The sequence below is a fragment of the Mus musculus genome, chromosome 3 (assembly GCF_000001635.26).
Source record: "Mus musculus strain C57BL/6J chromosome 3, GRCm38.p6 C57BL/6J".
NCBI lineage: Eukaryota > Metazoa > Chordata > Mammalia > Rodentia > Muridae > Mus > Mus musculus.
Window position 1 is genome coordinate 64,388,153 of NC_000069.6, and position 27,610 is coordinate 64,415,762.

A 27,610-nucleotide genomic window follows, 5' to 3' on the forward strand; every position below is an offset into this window, starting at 1 on the left:
TCTGGTGGGGTAGGGGATGGAAGGCCGTGACACCCTCGTGGAGATAGTGGTACAGGGAGGAGGTATGGGATATGAAGTAGGAGGAACATGGACAGGGAAGGGAATAAAATCAGGAGTTTAAAACAAACACACAAACAAACCAAGTTGTTTTTTTTTTAAACTAAAATAAATATCTTCCTGAATTTTATTTCTCATTTCAAGTAAGTAATATCTGTCATGTACTCTACAATAAACTCATCATAAAATATTCTAACGAAATGGTTTCCAATTTCATTGATGTTAAATTATAATCCATGTCAAATGGAATTTAACAGAATAAGATTTTATTTACTATGCTAAGATTATATTATAAAAGTCCAAAACCCCAATATTACCCATGAGCATCAGCAGCTGCTTGAAAAACAATGTTCAGAGGAAGATTGAGCTATGCCATTATCCAGCTTTGCATGTCACATGGATCTCACTGCTCTACTCATCCAGGACAGTGGACACCGTGGTGCTGTTAAGCTCACTGCTCACAGAAGCTGAGGTCAGCTGGATGCTCCTGTCAACAGTGGGGACTCTTCCACCAACAGTTTCATCAGTGTTCCTCTTTGGCCTCAGCAAGATAATGAAGCACTTGGGAAGAAATAGACAGCCTAACAAGCCATAGCTAGATGCCAAAATGGCAAATATTTCCACAGCCACATTGAATTTGCCTTTGGTGCTCAAGTAAGCAGGGACAAAAGAGATCCAGACAATGAAAAAGACCAGCATCCCAAAAGTGATACATTTCCCTTCATAATAGTTATCTGGCAGCTGGCGAGCCACAAAGGTGGTAGCAAAACACAGCAGAGCCAGAAGAACATCAAACCCAAAAATGGAGCACAGAAACTCTATAGAACCTTCATTGCATTCAAAGATGATCTTTACATTTTGAGGTTCAATGTTCTTGAACAGGCTTGGAGGCTCCAAAACTAAGTAAGCTGTGCATACACCAATCTCCCCTACAACACAGATCAACACAATGAGTTTACGAAAAATGGGGTGCATGGATATTAGCCGGGTTTTAGATATGGAAATCCTGTAGGCAAAAAAGAGTGAAACAGTCTTTCCAAGAATGGAAGACAAACAAAGGCAAAAGCCCAGTGCCAGAGTGACCTGACGGGTCTTGCAGGACCAGTTGCATGGCTTGCCTATGAACAACATGGATGATAGCACTGTGATTCCCAGAGACATCTGAATGAGGAAGCTCAGCTCCCGGTCATTGGCTTTCACCAATGGAGTGTGCCTGTGGATCACATACACAACAGTAACTGCCAAGACCACAAGAGCTCCAAAGATGGAAATGATGACAAGGGTGAACCCCAGGGCCTCCTCATAAGCAAGGAATTCTACATGCTTTGGCACACACTTGTTCTTCTCTGCATTGGACCAGTCATTTTCACCACATGGATCACATAGCCTTTGACCTATTGTGAAAAAATAAAACCGGTATAATTGACTATTAACTTCAAAAAATTTGTCACATTTAACTATGAACAGTCTGGTTCAGTTAAAGATCTCAACAGGATTTACTGGAAATCTATTATAACATCTATATAATATCTTAAAATTACAATTATAAAAGGGGCCTTGGTGCAGATGATGTGACAGATTCAGTTGTTTTAAATATCAGAAAATGATCATATCTCAACTTGAGCTGTTCTTGAATATTTTTTTTTCTATTGATGATGTCCTTTCTTTCTCCTCTATATGTGGAATAGTGGACTGTGTCTTTATCAAATCGAAATCAGCCCAGGAATGAGAAAATCATAGCTTTTGATATGAAGCAATCAAAAGGACTGGCACACATCAGGTTAATACCCTAGCATTTTCATTCTCTCAGGTAATATCCCCTCATAGAGGAGACTCATGAATTTGCCTACTCAAATGGGCCCAACTCTAGATGTTCATTCATTGAGATGAGGATGATGATAGGAAGGAAAACAACATCAATTCTGGTCCCTGAGTGAAGAAAGCTACATCTGGAGGGAGGCTCTAAAAGTAAGCATTGGTGAAGAAGGAAAAGCTAGTTGAGGTGAGGTTATGGCAGATGATGGAATAGTTTGACTCAGTGTTAATTAAAGATTCAGATCAAACCACATTTACTTTCAACTCCTCTGTCTCCTGGTCTGGACTGTTCTGGATGGAATTCTTTGTAGAGACTGTGGGACCTTTAGCAAGGGAGTTGTGTAGCTTACAGTGTGCTTCTTTCCATCCCAGACCATCTTATCATTTTACATGATTACTCTTGTGGGTTATGTGAAAAAGACAAGTGATTTATTAGTTTCTTCAACAAAACTGAATAGAAATGTAAATAAACCTACACTAACATATTTCTAGAAACCAAACCTGTCTATGTCACCTCTACTGAGCAAGCTGTCACAGCAGTCCAAGTCTCAGTCACTGTGCAATGCATGTGCCTTCAATTCTTGGAACCTTAAGACAATTTTAGGACTGTCTCCTAGTTAGTTTTCAGTAAAGTTCAAAAACATGTACTTAGAAGATTTTATGATTTTATTCATATTTCCCATTTCATGTGTTTTCATTGGTATTTCCTTATGCGCATTGTTGTAAGTCTTTTCCAACTGCAGTAGGAAAAACAGTATTATTCTTCATTCACACTGCAAAAAAACATTTAATAACTTGATAGATGTTAATTACTTTGCCATGCATTGCTTGTATCATTAATAACAAAGGATTCCAAGGTTGTCTTTGTCAGAAAATAAATAATCTAACTGAATGACTATTTATAGAAATTGACTGTCTCTACCTGGTTTCTCTGACACATATCCATCAGTACATGGGATGCAATCAAAGCAGCATATGGGCTGTCCCTGGAGAATTCCCTTCCGAGTCCCTGGAGGACACACTTTTGTGCAAACTGAATCTGGAAGCTAGAGAGGAAACAGAAGGTAGACATAACAAGGCCTTGAAACATTCCAGTTTTGAAATGGAGAAAGTTTTGATTTGTATATCCATGGAGACATATTTCCCATTACAAAGGATACTAAGTGCAGGATATAAGCAAAGATAGCAGACAAATCATGATAATATGGAGATCCTGGAAAGAACTTCATCTAAAGACAGTCTTGTGATTGACTCTGGAAATGCCAAACTATCTCTAATGAGAGTTGTTCATCACCTTGGTGATCAAGACCAAACTACTATCACATGAGATGCTTTAGATAGGACACTTTCATAAGACTGTTCCTGATTTGATGAGACCTATGACACTAATAAATGTCTTCAGTTCCTGAAGGATATTTTCTTCAGCAATTGCATCCCAAACTATTTTTCTTTGTAGTTAGACATCTATCCTCAGTAGCTGGCAAAAAAATGAAAAACATGATATACCTTTTCCGTATGAACTATTAATGAAGACAGAAAAGGTAAGGAAAGTTTAGCTTGGCATGTTTTGTTGCTCACTACATTTAGAAATTTCAGTAGCAAGTATAGGCATCTTTGTATTTTTATATTCTACATGGATGTGCACGTGAAATTCAGAATAAACCAGGAATTTACTTATCAATCTGGGGTGATAAATATTTACAAACATATAAAATATGTTTTGTGATACATGCTTAGTGACAGCTTGAACAACCTAGCAAGACCTCAGCTCAGAAAACAAAAGCAAAACCAAAGAAACAGGAACCAAAATCAAAATCAAAACCTAGAACAGTGAAGCCTACATCACTGTAAACCATTTAAGATATAACACACATTTTTGTGCTTTTTATGAATTTTAAACTTGTTTGAATTACATATAAATCAGCTTCATTATATGAATATAGTCTCAACTGAGTCCTCTCCTGAGCTCTATAGCCTGAAGACAATGGTAGAAAAAGACTCCTCCTCTAGAGAGGAAAGCTCATAGCACAAAATGCCTTGATGAAAGTAGAAAGATGCCATGCTAGTAAATTAACAGCATACATAAAAAATTCTAGCACAAAAAGAAGTAAATGCACCCAAGAGGATTAGAAGCCAGAAATAATCAATCTGAGGGCTAAAATTAATAAAACAGAAACAAAGAGATGAATACAATGAATCAACAAAATAAAGAGTTAGCTCTTTGAGAAAATACACAAGACAGACAAACCTTTATTCAAACTACCAGGCAGAGAGAAAAAAAATCTAAATAAACAAAATCAGAAATGAAAAGGGGAATATTATAACAGACACTGAGAAAATTCACTGATCCTTATATCATACTTTGAAAATCTGTATTCCATAGAATTGTAATATGCAAAAGAAATGCACAAATTTCTTGATAGATACCACTTATCAAAGTTAAATCAAGACCAGATAAACAATTCATATAGACCCATAGACCCTAAGGAAATAAACACACTCATTAATGTTTTCCATCTGGAGAAAAAAAGAAAGGAAAGAAGGAAGGAAGGAAGGAAGGAAGGAAGGAAGGAAGGAAGGAAGGGAGGGAGGGAGGGAGAGTGAGAGATAGAACGTGAGAGATAGAGAAGGAAAGAAAGAAAGAAAGAAAGAAAGAAAGAAAGAAAGAAAAAAGAAAGAAAGAAAGAGAGAGGGGGAGGGAGGGAGGAAGGGAGAGAGGGAGGGAGGAAGGAAGGAAGGAAGGAAGGAAGGAAGGAAGGAGGAAAATAAATAAATAAATAAATAAAGAAAGAAAGAAAGAAAGAGAGAGAGAGGGGGGAGGGAGGGAGGAAGGGAGAGAGGGAGGGAGGAAGGAAGGAAGGAAGGAAGGAAGGAAGGAAGGAAGGAAGGAAGAAAAAAAATAAAGAAAGATAGAAAGAAAGAAAGAAAGAACGAAAGAAAGAAAGAAAGAAAGAAAGGTTAGGTCCAAAAGAATTCAGCACAGAATCCTACAAAAGTTTCAAGGAAGAGCTAATGTTTACTCCTGAAATTATTCCACAAAATAGAAAATGGAAACCTTGATACCAAAAACAAAGAAAGACTCAACAAAGAAAGAAATACACACAAATATTCTTCATAAGCATATGCAAAAGTACATGTTAGATTATTTGAAAACCAAATTATTTGCAAGTCAAATACATCATTCACCATGAACAAGTAGACTTCATCCCAGGGATGAAGGAAGGTATGTTTTAACATGTGAAAATCTGTCAATATAATCTACCATGTAAATAAAGTGAAAGAAAAAAAAAACCAACATGTTCATCTAATTAGATGCTGAAATGGCCTTTGAAAGAGTCCAACACACCTTCATGATAAAAGTGTTGGAGATATTTGGGATACAGGGACATACCTAAACTACAAAAGTCAATATAGAGCCAACTAACACCTTGCATCAAATTAAATGGAGAGAAACTCAAAGCAATTCTTCTAAAATGAGAAGCAAGACAATGCTCTCTACTCTCCCCATATGTATTTAATATAGAACTTGAAGTTCTAACCAGAGCAATAATACAACTAAAAAAGATCAAGAGAATAAAAATTAGAAAGAAAAAAGTCAAAGTCTTGTTATTTGGAGATAATATGACAGTATATATAAGTGACCCCAAAAATTCTACCAGACAACTCCTACATCTGATAAACACCTTATGCAAAATGTCTGAATAGAAGGCACCTTAAAAATAAAATCAGGAGCTTTCCTATATAAAAAAGACAAATGGCTGAGGAAGAAATCAGGAAATAATACACCTTATAATAGCCACAAATAATATAAAATATTTTCAGGGAACTCTAACTTGCTTTCTCTCTCTCCCTCTGTCCATCCTTCCCTCCCTTTCTTCCTTTCTTTCTTTTTTCTACAGATTGAAAACATTAATGACTGTGTTTATTTCCTTACAGTTTATGGGTCTATTTAAATTGTTTATCTGGTCATGTTTTAACTTTGATAAGTGGTTTATATCAAGAAATTTATGCACTTCATATATATATATATATATATATATATATATATCAAGAATTTGTGCACTTTCCACCATAAAGCTATTGTCATTTTAAAAATATTGAAGTCTGTGTAAAAAGAAATACAAGAAGATATCGTAAGATGGAAATTACTGCAATGTTCATCAATCAGTAGGATCAATACAGGAAAAATGGCCTTTCAAAAGGCATTCTCCATAATACTAGTACATTGCTCATTTTTGTTCATAGTACCTTTATTTGAAACAGCCAGAAACTGAAAACAGCATAGATGTTCCTAAACCAAAAAAATGGATTACGAAAATGTATAAGTCTACACAATGTGATTATTGATGAACTATGGCACATTTGTAGAAGAGGACTGCCTTGTCTGGCTTGAATGAGAGAGGATACACTTAATCCTGTAGAAACTTTATGCCCCAGTAAAGAAGGATACTGGCATGTGTGGGGTGGGGGTGTCTGGTTGGATGGGGAGCTCTCTTTCAGAAGCAAAAGTTATGGGAGATTTGGTGAAGAACTCGGGGAGAAGAACCATGGAAAGGAGCAACATTTAGAATGTAAATATATAAAATAATTTAATAAAAAATACTATGACTATAAAATTTGCAAATTGATTGAACTTGAAAAATATCATCCTGAGTGTGGTAAATCTAGACAAAAAGGCCCTCATGATATATATTCCCTTATTAGTGAATACTAGCTGTAAAGTAAATGATGACCATGCTACGGTCCAAAGACACAGAGAGGCTACAGAAAAAGGAGAGCTCAAAGGAGTTCCTATGAATGTCCTTGGGAAGGAGAAATAGAGAAGATCCCTGATGTGTGGAGGAAGGTGGGGAATGGGAACAGGAGAGTTTATGTTCAGTGAGGATGGAAGGAGAAAATACAGGGACAGAAAAATGGAAATGTGGACCATTTGGGGAACAAGCTAGAAACCCAGTGCAATAGAAATTCCTAATAATCTAAGATAGTGATCCTAGCAGTTGGGATTATGAAGCCTTAACTGACAATATCCTTTAACCAGGAGAGACTTGTAGCGGAGGAATTAGGACACCTAACTAGATACATAAGCTTCAACCTACAATTTGGCCTACCTATAAGATGGTCTGGGTTAAAGGCTGCACAGTAATTTGTGGGAGTGACCAAACAATTCCTAGTCCTGATTGAAGCCCATGCCACAAGAGAAATCCCACACCTGATACTGCCTGAAATGCCAGGATCCAGAGGGTGGTGAGCTCAGAGACCTGGGATAAAACCAAACAAGATTGGCACCACTCCCCCTCTGAAAAAAAGTCTTCACATTTTCCTTTCCAAATTGTATCTCTTCGACTTCCGTTTGTTGTCTAATTATTCTGGCTAGAACTTCAAGTACTATATTGAATAGATAGGGAGACAGTAGGCAGCCTGGTGTGGTCATTGACTTTACTGAGATTGCTTCAATTTTCTCCGATTTAGTTAGATGTTGGCTTTTGGTTTGCTGTATATTGCTTTTATTAATTTTAGGTATGGGCCTTGTATTTCTGATCTTTCCAAGACTTTTAACATGAAAGGTTATTGTATTTTTTCAAATGCTTATACTACTTGAAGTTCTAGCCAGAGCAGTTAGACAACAAAGTGAGGTCAAAAGGATACAAATTGCAAAGGAAGAAGTCAAAATATCACTATTTGCAGATGAAATGATAGTATACTTACGTGAACCCAAAAATTCCACTGGAGAACTCATACATATGACAAACAACTTCAGCAAAGTGGCTGCATATAAAATTAACACAAAGAAATCAGTAGTCTTCCTCTATTCAAAGGATAAATACGCTGAGGAAAAAATTAAGGAAGTGATATGCTCCACACTAGTAACAAATAACATAAAATATCTTGGTGTTACTCTAACCAAGGAAGTGAAAGGTCTGTATGACAAGAACTTCAAGTTTCTGAAGAAGGGAATAGAAGACCTCAGAAGATGGAAAGAACTCCCATGCTCATGGACAGGCAGGATTAACATAATAAAAATGGCCATTTTACCAAAAACAATCTACAGGTTCAATGTAATCCCTATCAAAATTCCAAATCAATTCTTCACAGAGACTAAAAGAGCAATTCTCAAATTTATCTGAAATAAAAACAACAAAAACAACAACAACAACAAAAACCAACACCACTAGGGTAGCAAAAAATATCCTCAACAATAAGAGAACTAGGGGGAAATCACTGTCCCTGACCTCAAGCTATACTACAGAGCAATAGTGGTAAAAACTGCATGATATTGGTACAGAGACAGGCAGGTAGATCAAGGGAATAGATCTGAAGATCCAGAATTAAGCACACACACTTATGGTCACCAGATCTTTAACAAAGAAGCCAAAAGCATCTAGTGAAAAAAGACAACATATTGAACAAATAGTGCTGACTGAAGTGGAGGTTGGCATGTAGAAGAATGCAACTTGATCTATTCTTAATTCCTTGTACAAAGCTCAAGGCCAAGTGTATCAAGGACCTCCAGATAAAACCAGATACTCTTAATCTAATATGAGAGTGTGGGGAAGTACTTTCAGTATATAGGCACAGGGAAATTTTTCCTGAACAGAAGACCAATGTCTCAGGCTCTAGTATAGACAAATGGGATTTAATAAAATTGCAAAGCTTCAGTAAAGCAAAGGACACTGTGAATAGGAGAAAACATGAACCTACAGAGTAGGAAAGATCTTTACCAACCACACATCTGAGAGAGGGATAAATATCCAATATATACAAAGAACTCATTCCAGGGAACCAAACAACCCTGTTAAAATGTGGAGTATAGAGTTTAAAAGGGAATTCTCAACTGAGGAGATTGGAATGGCCGAGAATCACGTAAAGAAATGTTCAACATTATTAGTTATCAGGGAAAGGCAATTCAAAACAACTATGACAGTCCACCTCACACCAATCAGAATGGCTTAGATCAAAAACTCGGGTGACAGTAGATACTGGTGATGATGTAAAAAAAGAGGAACACTCTTCGGTTGCTTATGGTATTGAAAACTGGATTAACCATTCTGGAAATCAGTTTGGTGGTTTCTTAGAAAATTGGACATATAACTACCTGAGGTCCCAACTATACAACTCCTGGACATATACCCAAAGATGCTTCAAAATATAACAAGGACACATGCTCCAGTACGTTCATAGCAGTCTTATTTATAATAGCCAGAATCTGGAAACAACCCAGATGTCCCTCAACAGAGGAATAGATACAGAAAATGTGGTACATTTACACAATGGAGTACTACTCAGCTATTAAACAAAATGATTTCATGAAATTTGCAGGCAAATGGATTGAACTAGAAAATACCATAAATGAGGTAACAGTCACAAAAAGTACACACATAGTATGTACTCAGTTATAGTTGGATATTAGACAAAAAGCTTGGAATACCCATGATACAACTCACAGACCATATGAAGCTCAAGAAGAAGGCAAAAGTGTGGATGCTTCAGTCCTTCTTAGAAGGAGAAACAAAATAATCATGAGAGGTAGAATGAGGGATGGATCTGGGACAGAGAGAGGAGGAGGGAAGAGTGGTACATGATCAAGTGTGGGAGGAGACAGGGGAGAGAAGTACAGAGGGTTAGGAAATTGAAAGGTGTGTAGCAGTGAGAATGATGAACTGAGGTTATTCACTAGAAAGTCCCAGATGCCAGAAAAGCAAGAGGCTACAGGATGCAACAGGGATGACATTAGGTGAAATACCCACCAAAGAGGAGATAGAATCTGTGGAGACCTTATTCAGATGTAAGGCACAGCCCCTGATTACAGGATGTGGCCACCCACCCATCTCAAAAATATTAACCCAGAATTGCTCCTGTCTAGAGGAAATGCAGGGACAATTAGTGAAGTAGAGACTGAAGGAAAGGCCATCCAGATACTTCCTCTCCTAGGGATCCATCTCATCTGTGGACACCAAACCCAGACACTATTGCTGATGCCAAGAAGGACTTGCTTCTTCTTATTGATATATCATTAATCAATTGAAATATGAAAAGTAAAAATTAGGAAACACTATAACCATTTTTCATTTCAAAAGATAATAAAATTACTGTGTTCCAATAAAACCTTCTTAATATATCAAAATAGTTCTAAATTATATTAACATTTTCATGTATTTTAATAAAACATGGACTCTTTACATTCTAAATAAACAAAAAACAATACAAAAGACCATATGCTACATTAAGTAACGTGATTTGGAATATGATGAAAGCTTTATGTGTTTTGCATTTATTTAGTGCCTAAAAAAAATATTCTTTTCTCTCTGTATGTGTAAACAAAAGTATGTCAGGTCAACCAACCCTTGAAGATTCAGTGTTCCAAAATAATGTTGAGTTCTTTGGAAGAACAAATTCATATTTTGAACGTGTGAATTTGTATTCTCCAACTTTGACAAAGGTTATTTCTCCAGTATTATCCATGTGCCAATTGATGATATCATAAGATCCATTTAATACATCTCCATTACTACCAAGTTCTATTTTCCTTCCATCATGGGTAACGAATTTTATTTCTTTCATGTACGGCCATACCTAATAATGAGTAGTAAGAAAATAGTTAAAAAAGGGAAAAAAGTATTTGGTAAACATTTAAATACTTAGAAAATAAATATTTGTAAAGAAAGTAGATTTCATATGTAATTTATAGTATTCACTTTTTTTCTAATACCATTTTTGTTGCCAACTCTGATATCCTCTAGCCACAGGTGGTAGTTAAAACAGAAAGAATGTTTTGGTAAATTGAGATATGCTGTGCATGTAATATGCATACTGGGTTACAAAGTTTTAAAAAGAATGAAACCTATCTCATAAACAATTTAACATTATTATTTTATTACCATGACAGTATGTTAAATTGTTACAATATTATAAATAGTATTTTAGACATAATGGATTAAATAATTTGTGAAATTTAACTTTATCTTTTTCCCTTACTTTTAACCTTTGGACAATTTTAATATAACACTGACGTATACTACAGTTGTATGTATTTGCTAGTGTTAAATAAGCTTATACTATGGTTTAGCAGTATAATATCTCTGTATCAAGAGCCTGGAGAATGTTTAGAATAATTCCATTCCCCTTACTCCACATTCCCTATGTAAAGATACAAAAGTTCACAAGTCTTTCTTTCTTTTGAAAATCTCAGCCTAGTAGAGAGACTGGATGGTCAGGCTCTAAAAGTTAAAAGTTAAAAGTTTATGTTACGACCTTGGGCGCGGAGTAGGCAGACACCCCCAACCCCAGGTCCTTAGAGGACTCTCCACGCCGTCTTAAGACCACCTGTGAGTAGAACACAACTTCTGTTCCATTCCAATCGTGCGGGACCAGCATTAGGAAAGCAGAAAACCTGGCCTGACCAGGGTCACAAGTCCCTTCCTGTCTGCGCCAGCTCCAGGTCACCTGGGTGGGAGTCCCAAAGGTGTCTAGAGGACAGCTTCTGAGACAGACCCCATTTCGGGCTCTAGACATCTGGGCACCTTCCCTGACAAAGGACAGGTGTCCTCCCCACCCAGGAGGGCTTTGCTGGAGCAACTGGGGAAGCCATCTTGGTTCCTGGATAACTCTGAGACTAGTCTGGGTAGGTGAGAGTGTGGACTACAGAAGGTAACAGCTTCTGGGACAGTCCCTGTTTCAGTCCTTCATCTTCTGCCAGGAGGCAGGTCCGAATGGAAGATATCTGTGCACCTTCCCTGGAAGAGGAGAGCTTGCCTGCAGAGAGTACTCAGACCACTGGAACTCAGGATAGATATAGTCTCCAAGGTCTGCTGATAGAGGTTAACATAATCAAGAGAGGAACAAGCTCTAACCACAGACAACTATAACAACTTACTCCAGAGATTACCAGATGGTGAAAGGCAAACATAAGAATCTTACTAACAGAAACCAAGACCACTCACCATCATCAGAACGCAGCACTCCCACCTCAACCAGTCCGGGGCACACCAACACACCCAAAAACCTAGACCTGAATTTAAAAGCATATCTCATGACATCAAGAGGACATCAAGAAGGACTTTAATAACTTACTTAAAAAAATACAGGAGAACACTGCTAAAGAGTTACAAGTCCTTAAAGAAAAACAGGAAAACAACACCAAACAGGTAGAAGTCCTTAAAGAAAAACAGGAAAGCACATCCAAACAGGTGATGGAAATGAACAAAACCATACTGGACCTAAAAAGGGAAATAGACACAATAAAGAAAACACAAAGTGAGGCAATCCTGGAGATGGAAACCCTAGCAAAGAAATCTGAAACCACAGATGACAGCATTAGCAACAGAATACAAGAGAGAGAAGAGAGAATCTTAGGTGCAGAAGATTCCATAGAGAACATCTGTACAACAATCAAAGAAAATGCAAAATGCAAGAAGATTCTAACTCAAAACATCCAGGAAATCCAGGACACAATGAGAAGACCAAACACACTATAGGAGTAGATGAGAATGAAGATTTTCAACATAAAGGGCCAGCAAATATCTTCAACAAAATTATAGAAGAAAACTTCCCAAGCCTAAAGAAAGAGATGCCCATGAACATACAAGAAGCCCACGGAACTCCAAATATACTGGACCAGAAAAAAAATTCCTCCTGACACATAATAATCAGAACAACAAATGCACTAAATAAAGATAGAATATTAAAAGCAGTAAGGGAAAAAGATCAAGTAAAATATAAAGGCAAGCCTATTAGAATTACACCAGATTTTTCACCAGAGACTATGAAAAAGCCAGAAGAGCCTGGACAGATGTTATACAGACACTAAGAGAACACAAATTCCAGCCCAGGATACTATACCCATCCAAACTCTCAATTACCATAGATGGAGAAACCAAAGTATTCCATGACAAAACTAATTTCACACATTATCTTCCCAGAAATCTAGCCCTTCAAAGGATAATAAAAGAAAAAAAAATACAAGGATGGAATCCGCACCCTAGAAAAAACAAGAAAGTAATCCCTCAACAAACCTAAAAGAAGACAGCCACAAGAACAGAATGCCAACTCTAACAACAAAAATAATAAGAAGCAACAATTACTTTTTCTTAATTTCTCTTAATATCAATGGACTCAATTACCCAATATAAAGACATAGACTAACAGACTGGCTACACAAACGGGACCCAACATTTTGCTGCTTACAGGAAACCCATCTCAGAGAAAAAGACAGACACTACCTCACAATGAAGGGCTGGAAAACAATTTTACAAGCAAATAGTCTGAAAAAACAAGCTGGAGAAGCCATTGTCATATCTAATAAAATAAACTTCAAACACAAAGTTATCAAAAAAAGACAAGGAGGGACACTTCATACTCATCAAAGGTAAAATCCTCCAAGAGGAACTATCAATTCTGAATATCTATTCTCCAAATACAAGGGCAGCCACATTCATTAAAGAAACATTAGTAAAGCTCAAAGTACACATTGCACCTCAAACAATAATAGTGGGAGGCTACAACACACTACTTTTATCAATGGACAGATCATGGAAACAGAAAATAAACAGGGACACAGTGAAACTAACAGAAGTTATGAAACGAATGTATTTAACAGATATCTACAGAGCATTTTATCCTAAAGCAAAAGGATCTACCTTCTTCTCAGCACCTCATGGTACCTTCTCCAAAACTGACCATATAGTTGGTCACAAAACAGGCCTCAACAGATACAAAAATATTGAAATTGTCCCATGCATCCTATCAGATCCCCATGGACTAAGGCTGATCTTCAATAACAAAATAAATAATGGAAAGCCAACATTCACGTGGAAACTGAAGAACACTCTTCTCAATGATACCTTGGTCAAAAAAGGAATAAAGAAAGAAATTAAAGAATTTTTAAAGTTTAATGAAAATGAAGCCACAACATACCCAAACTTATGGGACACAATGAAAGCATTTCAAGGGGGAAAACTCATAGCTCTGAGTGCCTCCAAAAAGAAACTAGAGAGAGCACACACTAGCAGCTTGACAACACACCTAAAAGCTCTAGAACAAAAGGAAGCAAATTCACTCAAGAGATGTAGAAGGGAGGAAATAATCAAACTCAGGGGCGAAATCAACCAAGTGGAAACAAGAAGAACTATTCAAAGAATCAAACTAAGGTTGCTGGTTCTTTGAGAAAATCAACAAGATAGATAAACCCTAAGCCAGACTCACTATGGGGAACAGGGACAGCAACCTAATTAACAAAATCAGAAATGAAAAGGGAGACATAAGAACAGATCCTGAAGAAATCCAAAACACCATCAGATCCTTCTACAAAAGGCTATACTCAACAAAACTAGAAAACCTGGATGAAATGAACAAATTTCTAGACAGATACAAGGTAACAAAGTTAATCAGGATTAGGTTAATGATCTAAACAGTCCTACATCCCCTAAAGAAATAGAAGCAGTCATTAATAGTCTCCCAACCAAAAAAAGTCCAGGACCAGATGGGTGTAGTGCAGAGTTCTATCAGACCTTCAAAGATGATCTAATTCCAATTCTACACAATCTATTTCACAAAATAGAAGCAGAAGGTACTCTACCCAACGCATTCTATGAAGGCACAATTACTCTATTACCTCAACCACGGAAAGACCCAATAAAGATAGAGAACTTCAGACCAATTTCCCTTATGAATATTGATACAAAAATACTCAATAAAATTCTCGCTAACTGAATCCAAGAACACATCAAAACAATCATCTGTCCTGACCAAGTAAGTTTCATCCCAGGGATGCAGGGATGATTTAATATACAGAAATCCATCACTGTAATACACTATATAAATAAACTCAAAGACAAAATCCACATAAAGAATGAAGACCAGAGTGTGGACATTTTGCCCCTTCTTAGAATCGGAAACAAAGCACCCATGGAAGGCGTTACAGAGACAAAGTTTTGAGACAAAAGGGTGGACCATCTAGAGACTGCCATATCCAGGGATCCATCCCATAATCAGCCTCCAAATGCTGACAGCATTGCATACACTAGCAAGATTTTGCTGAAAGGACCCAGATATAGCTGTTTCTTGTTAGACTATGCTGGGGCCTAGCAAACATGGAAGTGGATGCTCACAGTCAGCTATTGGATGGATCACAGAGCCCCCAGTGGAGGATCTAGAGAAAGGAACTAAAGGGATCTGCCACCCTATAGATGGAACATCATTATGAACTAACCAGTGCCCCTGAACTCTTGACTCTAGCTGCATATGTATCAAAAGATGGCCTAGTCGGCCATCACTGAAAAGAGAGGCCCATTGGTCCTGCAAACTTTATATGCCTCAGTACATGTGAAAGCCAGGGCCAAGAAGTGTGAGTGGGAGGGTAGGAGAGTTGGGTGGGAGGGTATGGGGGACTTTTGGGACAGCGCTGGAGATGTAAATGAAGAAAATACCTAATTAAAAAAAATGGTTATGTTGCTATTGTGTCATGGTTTCTCTCCAAATTTAAAAAGTTCATCATTTCAGGAAAGCTCTTCAGGTAGTAAGGCAAATATCTCAAAACAGCTCTAGAAAGTCCATGAAACAGAGCAGATTCACTAGATAGCACCTTGACAGAGTAATCAAGGAAAGCTGAGAGTCCTTCATGGAGTGTGTTAAAATGCAAAGAAGAATCCAACAAGACAAGGTACAAAGAAGACTCTTGAGACAAGTTTATCTGCTGGAAAGAAACAAACCAGCTGACCTGCTTGGAAGTTATTTAGACCAACTACGGAAGGACACAACTTTGAGGTGCCTGAAAGCTCTTCTCAAGTTTCAAAGCTCTCACACATTTTGGGGTAAACATGAGTATTGCATTTGTCTTAGAGTCATTTCTGCTCCTCTACCTAACTCCTCACCCATATTCCTTTAAGTTACCACAATAAAATTCATTGATTCACTGAGTTGGTCTTTGGTGGTGTCTGAATGTGGTCTATTTAGGGCTCCCTATGTGGGAGAGTAGATGTGTGTGCTGCATATCCACAGAAAATAATTTTGTAGAATCACAGTTGCTATTGTAGAAATAATGTTGAAAGGGGCATGGAGAAGGTAATGGCTGACTGACTTAGGAAACTGGAAATTCTTCATTTCTCAGATAAAGTCCACTTTAGCTGGGATATAAAAGATTAGCAGGAAATCGTCTCGAGAGTATACTTCTGAATTATAAGCCATCTTTATGCAGAAATGGCCATGGCCTGTGGTACGATAGTTTATGTGACTCTATGTTAAATCTCTAGGATCAAAGAGACACTGACAATAATCCTTTCTTTTCAATGAGAAAACTACCTTTGTCTAACTCACACTTAACCCCACTAACATTAGGTAGGTAAGGAAATGCTTTCTTTAGCATAAAGGAAATCCATCACACAGGACATATCCTTGATCTTCATTTGCCCTACCTGCTGAAGTTGGATTTCTCAACCAAGCTCTCCACAGACCAGCAAGACTTGGATCTGGAGCCTTTTGGTTCTGTTAAATATTGTGACCACAAGCAAGTCATACATTTAACAAACATTATTTCATAGTCTTTATAATAGTGATTGAGGCTCTATACCTAAAAGAATTTACTGACTGGATATATTAAGAAAGTGTTTTAGTTACTATTTAATACTTTATGTTACCTGGTCTCTTGTTTTCTTCTGACTCTTTTCCAGTCTATTCTCAATTCCCATGAAATATTTGTCAAAAAATCATGAAAATTTAACACTTATGCTAAGTCCATTGAATGTTCTCCCTACTCCTTATCAACAGTCAAGCAAATAAATGGTCAAAGACTTCTACAGTTTGACCCTTCACTTGATCAGCCTTCCTACCGTTTGATTGAAAGTATTGGATGGTACTACACATTTTTCCAACATCATATAATTCTCAAGAATTTTTAAATGCCATGTGGGTATTGGGCATGTCCCTAATCTCATAGACTGATGTATGGTTTACAGTGTAGACTTGTCTCAGGAGGAGTATGATGACAAGAAGGAACAGGAAAAGTAAAATAAGGAGAAAAAAAAAGCAGTGTAATTTAGAAATGAGCAAGTAAATAACAGAATTTCAAAGCTTTTCTAGTCTTGTCTATTGGTATGATAATCTTGAAACATAAGTAAATATGGGGTATTGCTTTGGTTTCTTTAAAAAAATAATACTCTATATTGATACATTCAGTAGCTATTTAGAATCACAGAATGAAGAGTGTTACGTGGGGGACGAAGAACAGCCAAAGCTGAGTGCAATGTGGGCCTACCTGAAAATGAAAGTTAAATGGAAATGCAAGGTTCCCACCCAATGTGGTCTCTGGTAAATTGACAGGTTATATAAAAATAAAGAGATATTGATAAGGCAATGAAGAAGTAACAAATTAGTGATGTTATGTGGATCTCCTGTGGGTCTGACAAGACCAAGTATTGATGATCAAATTCCTTATCTTTTGTAAATTGGAAGGATGGACAAAAACAAGCAGAAATTGAACGGATGAGCATATATTTCAAGACTTCTCACCTTTTACCAACTTGAATCATTTGAAAGATGATGAAGGACAGACACAGTAGACATGACTGTCCTAGATACCAGCTATAATCTTTATTCCCTGACATCCATCCTTTTGTGTGGCTCTTGCTATATTATATGAAGACCTCATTTTCTATTCTTTCATTTAAATAGATAAGACAAAAGACATGGAGTGTAAGGAAAACTGTATATAATATTCAGGAATCATCATTACCTGAAGAGCCATAAATATCCTAGCCTAACATGAACCTGGTGTTTTGGAATCCAAGTAGTGATCTTAGATTTGGAGTTGTATATTGTATATGGGGAATAGACCAAAGAAGGAAACCAGAGGCAATACCTCATGTTTTACTCCTAGACACATTATATTTCACTGCTGTGAAGAATAACAGTATATTTTCTAAAGTGCATTAATAATTTTTATGGGAGACAGGTTTGTTATCACTGACAACAAACCTAGCAAGTTTTTAAGAAATGACGATTGAAAATGAACAATCAAGTCACCCAGACATGTTTTGATGACATACAATCACATGGAAGCAAATTAGCAGTTTCAGAGGTATGAACATGGGTGTAAACACTTGATTTTATATTACACTACATAATATGGTCAAATAACATACCTTTATATAATCAAGGATAGATTTACTTTCAAGTACTGACTTTTCCCTATATTCTTCTCTTATGTCATCTTGTCTCAAAATATCCATCGCATGAGCAAAAAGATACACAGCTTGTCTGACATTGTTTGTGATTCTTAGCTGAGATGTATCCAGATAGGTATTTTTCAGATCTTCCAGCTTCTCCTCTCCAGTGCAGAGCTGATCAGACATGTCATACAGTCTGTCTTCTTTACCAGTCATATTCACTCTGTGGTCCACATTGTAAGCCACACTGCTGTTGGGCCAGGTACAGTTAAAAGCAGTTTGCCAGAATTCAATGGTCAAGACATCATTTGGATCCTTGCTAGGGTGTACATCATAAAGGAATTCTTTTAGTCCTGGTATAACACTTCTCGGTATTGCAAATCCAATAGTTCCACCAAAATAGGGAAAGTACTCAGGCTTTGCAATGAGAGCTGAGGTAATCCAGGCTTCGGTGGCTATCCATGTCCTGTCAGTTATGTTATGATGAATCACTTCCAGCACAAAGGGGCTGAGGTCAATGTCAGTTGCATAAAGCACAATGACTTTGGCAGTGGAACTCTTTACTGCATCAACAGCTATTTTCATTTTCTCATTGGAGTAGACTTTTGGAATGGTTTCAGAGAAAGCCACACAAAGGTTGGCCCTCTCCATTTCTTCCCTAAAGAATTTTACTCCATATTTTCCATAATCATCATCAGATGCAATAGCACCTACCCAGACCCAACCAAAGTGTCTAATTAGATTTACGATGGCCTCAGACTGGAACTTGTCACTGGGTATTGTGCGAAGAATGTATGGAAATTGATAATCATTACTAAAAATTGAGGAGGAAGAAGCATATCCTACCTGGAATTGAAAATATTTATAGTTACTAGAAAGCAGTAGCCAAAATTTAAAATGAAAATGATGGCTTGTGAATATTTGAGAAGGAGGTGAACAGGGATCCCTTTGCCCTCACATCCTACTGTAGACAGTGACTTCCTGTTTAATCTTCTACTTACTGGGTGTATATGGGGACAATTTTGACAACTCTTTGGTTGCTCTATCACTAGTTTTATGGTTGGAACCACAGCAGTCTCAGGAATGTCCCTTGCACTTTCCTCCTACATCCTTGACATTTTTTGCTCCCCTGTGTCAGAATATCCAGTCTCTTCCTCAGGTGTAGCATCTGCTGTACGATCTGCAGATGTAGAAATTATTGCAAATATCTATGAGGTCCAGAGATGCTAAGCTACAGAGAAACAATAGAATGTGTTCCAGTTCTTAAAGTTACTCAGTTCAACCCAGCCCTGGCAATATGAATCGCTGCTTATTAAGAAGGCAATTGATATTGCTTAAACTGCTGGAGCATCATCTTTGCATTGACTAACATGGTCAATGGGCCCTGAGCATGAATTTATCTCCTGTGTGTTCTCTCTGTCTAACCTCTGATACCTTAATGGTGTTATGTTCTTGGTTCTCTCTTATCATTTCCGGCTGTCAGGAGTCCTGAGTATGTAGGTCCCAAATCTTTTCTTGAGCGACATGAAAGAATGGAGTCCTCTAATCAGAAGAGTAAACTCTCTTGTCCTACAAAGTTACCAGAAACTCTCTCTTTTTAAGGTACATGGTTATATAAATGAAAAGGATGCCTTCCTTACTTCATCAGTAGACCTAATTGCTCTTAGCATTTAGGGAGACCTAAGCATGAAGAGCAGGTGAGCACATATTCCTGACACCCCTTCATGTATCTTTGATGTAACATACCCTGTAAGTGCTAACATATACCCTAAATATTTTACCTTCTCTTCAATTCAGTCTCATGCCCTTAAGATATCACTTCCAGTATGATGTTCTATAACTCCCAAGATCCAATTGATTCCTTCATTTATTATTCCTGTCTTCTGTTTTTCCATGTCATTTTTATTCTCTTATTGCACCTTCTAATATTTATTTTCCTTTCTAAACAGCAGATTCACTGAAGCTATTTTGTTGGAATGAACCTCTTCAAGAAGGAGTGATATCAGATTTCTGAGGTCTAGTGATTTATTTATCATATAAAAATTTTGTTACTTGGACCTCCTCCATCTTTGATTCTTCCACAAGAAAATTAATATCATGATACATATACTTTTTAATTTCTAAATATCAATATGTTAAACTGAAATTTTAGTTTATTCTTTTTTCTAGAGTGACTAGAAGGCTTATGAAGAAGTATATCTGAAGGTTTCTAGTCTATTTTTGAGTTCATTAGAGTTTAGGAAAGACAGAGCTCATAGCATCTGCAATTTGGATAAGCCACATGAAGCCCACACCTAAGATATATGCCAAGTCACTCACCTTTCCTTTCATTCTTTTCCACATTACTTCCCTATTCCTCCAACTCACATTTTGAGCTCTCTAAATTAAATACTGTATTTGATTGGCATTGTGGGTAATTAATGCAGAATTTGTCTACCAAAAACCAGTACCTGGATTTTATCTGGAGTAGCAAAAAAGAAAAGGAAAGAAAGGAATGAAGGATGATAGGGAGGAAGGACTGGAAGGATGAGGAAACAAAGATAAAGAAGGGAAGAAAGAAAGAGAGAAAGAGAGAAAGAGAGAAAGAGAAAGAGAGAAAGAGAGAAAGAAAGAGAGAAAGAGAGAAAGAAAGAGAGAAAGAAAGAAAGAAAGAGAGAAAGAAAGAAAGAGAGAGGGAGGGAGGGAGGGAGGGAGGGAGGGAGGGAAGGAGGGAAAGAAAGAGAGAGAGAGAGAGAAAAAGAAAGACAAAAGAGGAAAAAAAGACAAGAGGAGGGAATATAGGATATAGGATGGACAGAGGAAAGGTGAATGAAAAACTGCCATTATTTCAGGATCACCAATAATCTTGCTCTCATTCACATCAATACATCATGACACTTTACTGACACAGGCTTTGAAATAATTCTAGAACTTTTTATTTTCCTAATAATTAATGATTTGCAATTACATATTCTTATATTTATATATGTCGATCTATCTGGCTTTAAAATAACTTATTAAGTTGGCTAATGGGAAGTCTCAATCTCATTTTAGCATGTCAGTATAATGATTTTGCTTGTGATTCTCAAGGATCAACAAGACTCAAAGGAAAACCTGTCCCTTATACCAGCCACAAATCAACTACCAAGTATTTATAGATAAACTCCATCCTGCCCCACACAGTGCTCGGGGCCCATTGACCATGTTAGTCAATGCAAAGATGATGCTCCAGCAGTTTGAGCAATATCAAGTGCCTTCTTAATAAGCAGTGATTCACTTTTCCAGGGCTGGGTTGAACTGAGTAACTTTAAGAACTGGAACCCATTCTATCGTCACTCTGTAGCTTAGTGCAGCATCTCTGGACCTCATAGATATTTGCAATAATTTTTACATGTTCCTCATATTTCTCTCTCTTTCATTTCTTTCTGGTCTTTTTGAGACAGAATTTTCTTTTGCAACAGCCCTGACTGTCTTGGCACTCACTTTGTTGAATAGGCTGTCTTTGAGTGCATAGAGATTCACCTGCCTATGCCTCCCAAGTTCTGGAATTAAAGGTGTGTGCTACCCATCCTGGCACAGTGTTTTTATTTCTTTCTTAGCACATAGTACACTTTTCCAAGATACCTGAGGTACACGATGAATCCCTACAATTCTTGAAACAGCAACTGACATAGTTGATCCTCCTGCTCCAATAATTCCAACTAGAAATTTTCCAGTGCTGTTTCTCCAGTTAGGTTTGTATTCCTCCTGCCCTGTTAGAAACACTGAAGATGACTCCATTGCTTTGGTGATGGAGAAACAGTTGTCAAAGATCTGGTAGCCCAGAGTGTGGTTGGGCAAAATATCCTTCCTCTCATTAATCTCCTTGATGGTGTGGATCATGGTTTTCATCCAGCGGAAACCCCGGAAATTAAACCTTGGTGGTTGAGAATAGAGGTATGAGCAAAGAAATTCCAAGACCATGTATCCTAGACTATAACAGCTACACAAATGCTTGAAGAATGATAGAGACCTGGGGAGAACACTGCAGACAGACAGGTAGTGTGGGAAGTTACTACAACTAGAGAAAGACACTAGAAGTAGAAAATCATTCAAGTATAGAAAAGATCGGTAATTTAAAGGAAGAGCCAGTGAGGAAACACAATTAAGGAAAAGCAGAAAACAGAAGAAATTACACCTGCACATTGCTTATCATCTTGTTAGTTAATTTCCAAGTTCATACTGATGACAATATACATCTTCTAAATAAATACTGCAGTATTTTTTAAAAGTAAGATAGGATGGCTTACTCCAGCTTGTTTCTTGTTCCTGATTACCTGTGAGACCTTTTTCAGCCCTTTATTCTGAGGTAATATCTATCTTTGTTGTTGAGGTGTGTAGAGATACTAATGACCAATGATGGGAAATTCCTGCTATTTTGATGTTGGTGTTGACATAGTCTCTCTCTCTCTCTCTCTCTCTCTCTCTCTCTCTCTCTCTCTCTCTCTCTCTCTCTCTCTCTGTGTGTGTGTGTGTGTGTTTCTTCTTTTGGTTTTACTGGTATGAAATTACTTCTTGGATGTACTTAGCCTCATTGGAGTGTGGTTTTATTTCTTGTGCTTATTAAGGGGTGAATTTGGGGGTAGATATTGTTTAAATTTGATTTTGTTATGGAATATATTGTTTTCTCCATCTCAGGTGATGTAAATATCTGCTGGGTATAGTAGTCTGTGCTGGCACCTGTGGTCTCTTACAGTGTAAAACATGTGATCAGACCCTTCTTCCTACTGGTCTCAGTGTGAGAGGATGTACATAGTCCTGCAATGAATTGAGGTTCCTGGTTTCATTTGGAAATTAAAACAATACCAGATGTTCCCTAAAGCTTTGCCTAATCAAAACAGATGTAGAATCCCACTGTCAACTTTAGTCTGAATACTTGAAAAAGAGTGCTGGGGGAATGATTGATGAACCTGGAAGGAAGTTTTGACTTCATGATCGTCCCCCAAGACCTGGACCAGGGGCTGACCCTGACTCTGTTGCCTGCCTGTGCCTCCAGTTTCCTTAACTGGGCTGCCTTGTTTGACCTCAAGGCAAGAGAATGTTTCTAGGTATGCAGTGACTTAATGTTCCAGGGAGGGTTATTATCTGGGATTGGGGAGCTCTACATTATCAGAGGTGAGAAGATAAGTGGTGGGGGAGAAGCCTTATGAGGGGAATTCTGGGAGAAGAGGATGCATAGTGATCAGCACGTAAAGTCCATAGACAGATAGATAGATAGATAGATTAGATAGATAGATAGATAGATAGATAGATAGATAGATAGATAGATAGGTAGGTAGGTAGGTAGGTAGATAGATAGATAGATAGATAGATAGACAGACAGATAGATAGATAGATAATGCACATAAAATATTAAGATAGATTTCTTTTCAAGATCTATAAAATATCCACATGCTTTGAGTCTATAGCTAATTTTTTAAATTAGTATTTAGAATACTTAAAAAGCTGGAATAATCTTCAATAGCCAGTGGTAGCTTCTAAGCTGTGTGGGAACATTTTCTATTTTCAAAAATCATTGAATAGAAAGGTCATATACTAGTGTGAATAGAACTGGCCTTAAAATGAACAGTGGGCCTCTTACAATGATTAAAACTGCATACAATGGATGGACCCCCCTCTAAAGACTAACAAAGAAAATATCTCAATGTAATTAGGTGAGGTTTGGGTAGAGTTTCCTTCATTCATTACTTTCTATTATGATCCCCACAGTACTATTACACACTGTATATCCTTTTTCCATTTAAAAAAATGTTATAAATTTAACTTGTGTGTGCCTTAAACAAAGCAAGATATAAAACACTCTCTTCTTTGTATTATTTCATTGTAATATTTTCAAAATAATCTAAATCTTCCTCGTTTATTTAGTTTAATCCATGGCCACCTGAAACTAGTTGCAAAAGTTGTTGATTTCCAAATGAAATTTCTCCAAACCCCATCTTGAATTCATGAAGCAGTTACTGTTTTAGTAAATGGTGACACAATGAAAGTAACATTAGATTAGATCCACTCTAGCTTCTGAATTCTATATAAAGTAGTCTTGTAAGGGGTTCTCAAACGAGGAGAATTTGCATTTCGTGAAGAAAATGTAAACTGCTTGGAGAACATTAGAACTGCGTGTGACTAAGGGGACTGTGGAATGTTAATGGTGAAAAGGAATTATATAGAACTAATTTTAAAGAAATATGTTAAAATATAAAACTAATATATATATTACTCACTTCTTATACCCTTCACTGTGAAAATGGAAACAATTTAGAGAAATGAGGAAAGTGTTAATTAGGGACTCATCATAAATCTCATTGGTCAGCAACCATACTGAAGGTTGCTCCTTCCAGTAATAACTTGGAGCATGTATAAAAAGAAAGGATTCGTGATTGATGTTGATATCATGTAAGAAACAACCAAATAGCTATAAAGACCAAACAGCATAATGGAAAAGTCTGATGTATTAGTTACTATGTCTAATACAATTAATACCTGTCCTACCCTCATATTATAACAATCTTAAGTTTATTTTCAAAACACTCAAAAATTGATATAAAAAAATAAAAATGCAGTTTTTATGGCTATGGAATTGGAGACTAATGTTTTGTTTTCTTTTCATTTCTGGCATTATTTTTTATGTCTAATCTCTGTGTGTTTGTACTTGTATAAGACACATATATTAAGAGACATTAGTCCTGTCCCAACTTTCATTTTCTGACAATAATTGTTATATTTGAGAATTGAGAATTCCGTTTTTGATACGATAACTTTCAGGAGTCAGCAGTAGCAATAGAAGTTTTCCTGAAAGTCAGAATCCTATCATGAACATTTCCTCAGACATAAGGCAGAGTTCCCAGAATGCACTTAATGAGCTTGTATCAGTTAACAGTGAAGCTGCAGCACATTGTGCAGCATTTGAGCTTCTCAAACCTCAGTGTTCACACACACCAACAGATGTCTTTTGAACATGTAGATTCTCTTCTGCAGGTGTGGTATGCAACCCCTGATTCTATATCCTTAACTAGCTTTTAGATACTGCTGCTTCTGTTCCAAGAGAATTGTCTGAGGAGTGCCTTTCTGAGAACCTTCTATAGAAAACTACTCCCGCTGTAAACAGAGATTGTCAGGGCCCAGCCTTGACACAGAATAGGAGTTCTCAACTGGAAGCAGGTATATATGGAAGGCACATAATAAATATATACAAACTACCTTTTGGGTACAAACTGATAGGGAATTTTTCAATCTCACTCTGCTCTCTTTCTCTTTCTTGTTCACTCACAGATTCAGGCTACACACTCTGCATTCTCCTGTGCTCTCTGCTTTTATCCTGTGTGAATTTCTTTTCTCAAACTCCCACACTCACACACACCTCTGTGCATTCTTCATTTGCTCTCACACACACATCTCATACACACACACACACACACACACACACACACACACACACACACACACACTTACACACACACACACACACACACACACCACATGCACTCTCCTTTCACTCACACACACATACTCCATACACACCTCACATTCTCTCCTGACTCACACTTCACATTCTTTCTTTACTCACTTTTCTCATGCTCTTCTCATGCTCTCTTGGTCTTTTTTTTTTTTTTTTTTTGCCCCAGTCTTTCATTGATACTCCAAAAGGGGGTAGAAAAAATATATTGTATAATCACTGCCAAATCAAATTCAAACCCCAAAGTTTTAAGCTTCCCTATTCTCAAGCCTTTAGCCAAAATAATAATTATGAACTTATCATTATTTAAACTTTAATTTTTAACTTGTTATACTTAGCTCAGAGCTCTGAGGCCAGCGACTTGAATTTTCTAATGCTACCTGAATCTCTAATGATAAGTGACATGGGCAAAGCTGCCAAGCAGTGGCCAGAAAGAATCAACTTAGCCATTAAGTCAGTAGTTCTGCTAGCTTTCTGCTTCTGCACATTGCACACACTGACTCTCCTTAGAGTCCCAGTGTTTTGACTTTGTTTTACTAATATATAATTTTATGTGTTCTATTCTTTATTACCCAAAAACCACTCTCAAATGTTGTACAAACTTCTCATAACTTCATTTCTTTTCCTTTCTTGGGATCCCTGTGTTCATTTTCTAATAATTTCTTCACACTTTCTTTGCAAGTCAAACATTAATCTGGAACTACCATTGTGCAGTTCCTACATTGTTTCCAAGATGAGAACACACAGCATGCACCTGGGCCATTAGGATTGTGCTGTGCTGTGCTGTGCTGTGCTGTGCTGTTCTGTGCTGTGCTGTGCTGTGCTGTGCTGTGCTGTGCTGTGCTGTGCCCCTATGCCTCAATTTTTAATTGTTGAAGAATCACTACATCAAGAAAAATCTAGTTTCACAGAATTCACCAGAGCAGATGGAGAAAGAACTAAGAAAGTCAGATAAAATAGAATAATTATGCACACCAAGGCCAACTGAAAAGCAGTCATGCACAAATGAATCTATATAGCCATTGTCCAGGCTAAGTTTAGGAGAAATTGAAACAACTGTTTTTTATAAAGATCTGCTGCAGGCTACTGAGATGTCTCCATCCTGGCTTACTGAGGGCAGTCCCTTATTTCAGATGGCAGACACACCCCTGGAGGGATGTGTCTCCTGCTTTTCAGGCTCCCAGATACCCCCATTCTTTTTCACAAGGAGCTGCGACAGGCTTCTGAGATGTCTCCATCCAGCATACTGCAGGCCGTCCCTGTCCTTGTATGCTGTCCCCATCATGAGATAAAGGCAGATAGTGCAAGAGTGAGAACTTCAATGGAAATCCAGTCTGCAAGCTACCCATTCTTTTCTAGCCACCCAAATTAATGTGAAAAAAAAGAACAAGATTTAACAATAACTTACCCCTCACACATGGGTGATTCTATTTCCTCATCAGAGTCACTTGTTGGCATGGTCCTATAATGAACAGGAAATAGTCCTCCAATAACAACAGAATGGTTTTCAGCTTCTACATATCCAGTCAAATTAAATTTGCGCAACAACCTGCATGTAACATTCTGATCAATATGAGGATATTGAGCGTATAATTCAACCCACAAAAACACAGTAAATCCCAGAATCAAGCACTTATTTCTGCTAGCCATTTTCATGTGGTGAGCTTGAGGGTGATGGAAGAATTGAAGTGACACAGCTTTTAAGCAAACACCTTGAAGGAATGTTGGAGTGTGTATATGCTTAACCGGCTTGCTGCTCTTGACTAAATAATTTCATGTTGTAGACACAGATGTCACAGTCACATGCAATTTATGGATATGGAATAGGAGCTGAGCAACACTTTTAGAGGAGGAACGTGGTTATCCTGTATACTTTGCAATGATAAATAATGACAGAATCATGGGATTAAGTTTGAAAGTTATTTTAGGTTGTAGAAACTCTTCCCTCTCGTTTGGCACTGGCAGCTTCATCAAACCACATGGCATCCAACTCCTTGGATTTTGTGCAAGTCAAGAAGGCACTCCACTGTGGAGCCACATCTGTAGCAATTTCTGCTCCCATGCTTGCTAGGCCTCACTCAGAGACAAATTTCTTGTTTCCAGGTGAACATATCAT

The 27,610-nt window shown here is 37.4% G+C and overlaps 1 protein-coding gene across 2 annotated transcripts; it reads right to left on the minus strand.

Moving 5' to 3' along the window:
* Positions 1–408: 408 nt before the first annotated feature.
* Positions 409–27,168, minus strand: Vmn2r4 (vomeronasal 2, receptor 4). Of its 2 annotated transcripts, XM_006501855.1 has the most exons (6): positions 26,903–27,168; positions 21,630–21,921; positions 18,003–18,872; positions 10,213–10,443; positions 2,795–2,918; positions 409–1,451 (listed from the first exon to the last, which is right to left on the minus strand). In XM_006501855.1, exons 1-6 carry the CDS (start codon positions 27,148–27,150, stop codon positions 469–471), a joined length of 2,748 nt encoding a protein of 915 aa, XP_006501918.1. In that variant the 5' UTR covers positions 27,151–27,168; the 3' UTR covers positions 409–468. The 2 variants fall into 2 exon arrangements, with proteins under 2 accessions (XP_006501918.1, NP_001098085.1); NM_001104615.1 differs by lacking the exon at positions 26,903–27,168 and having other exon boundaries at positions 469–1,451; positions 21,630–21,905.
* Positions 27,169–27,610: the final 442 nt, after the last annotated feature.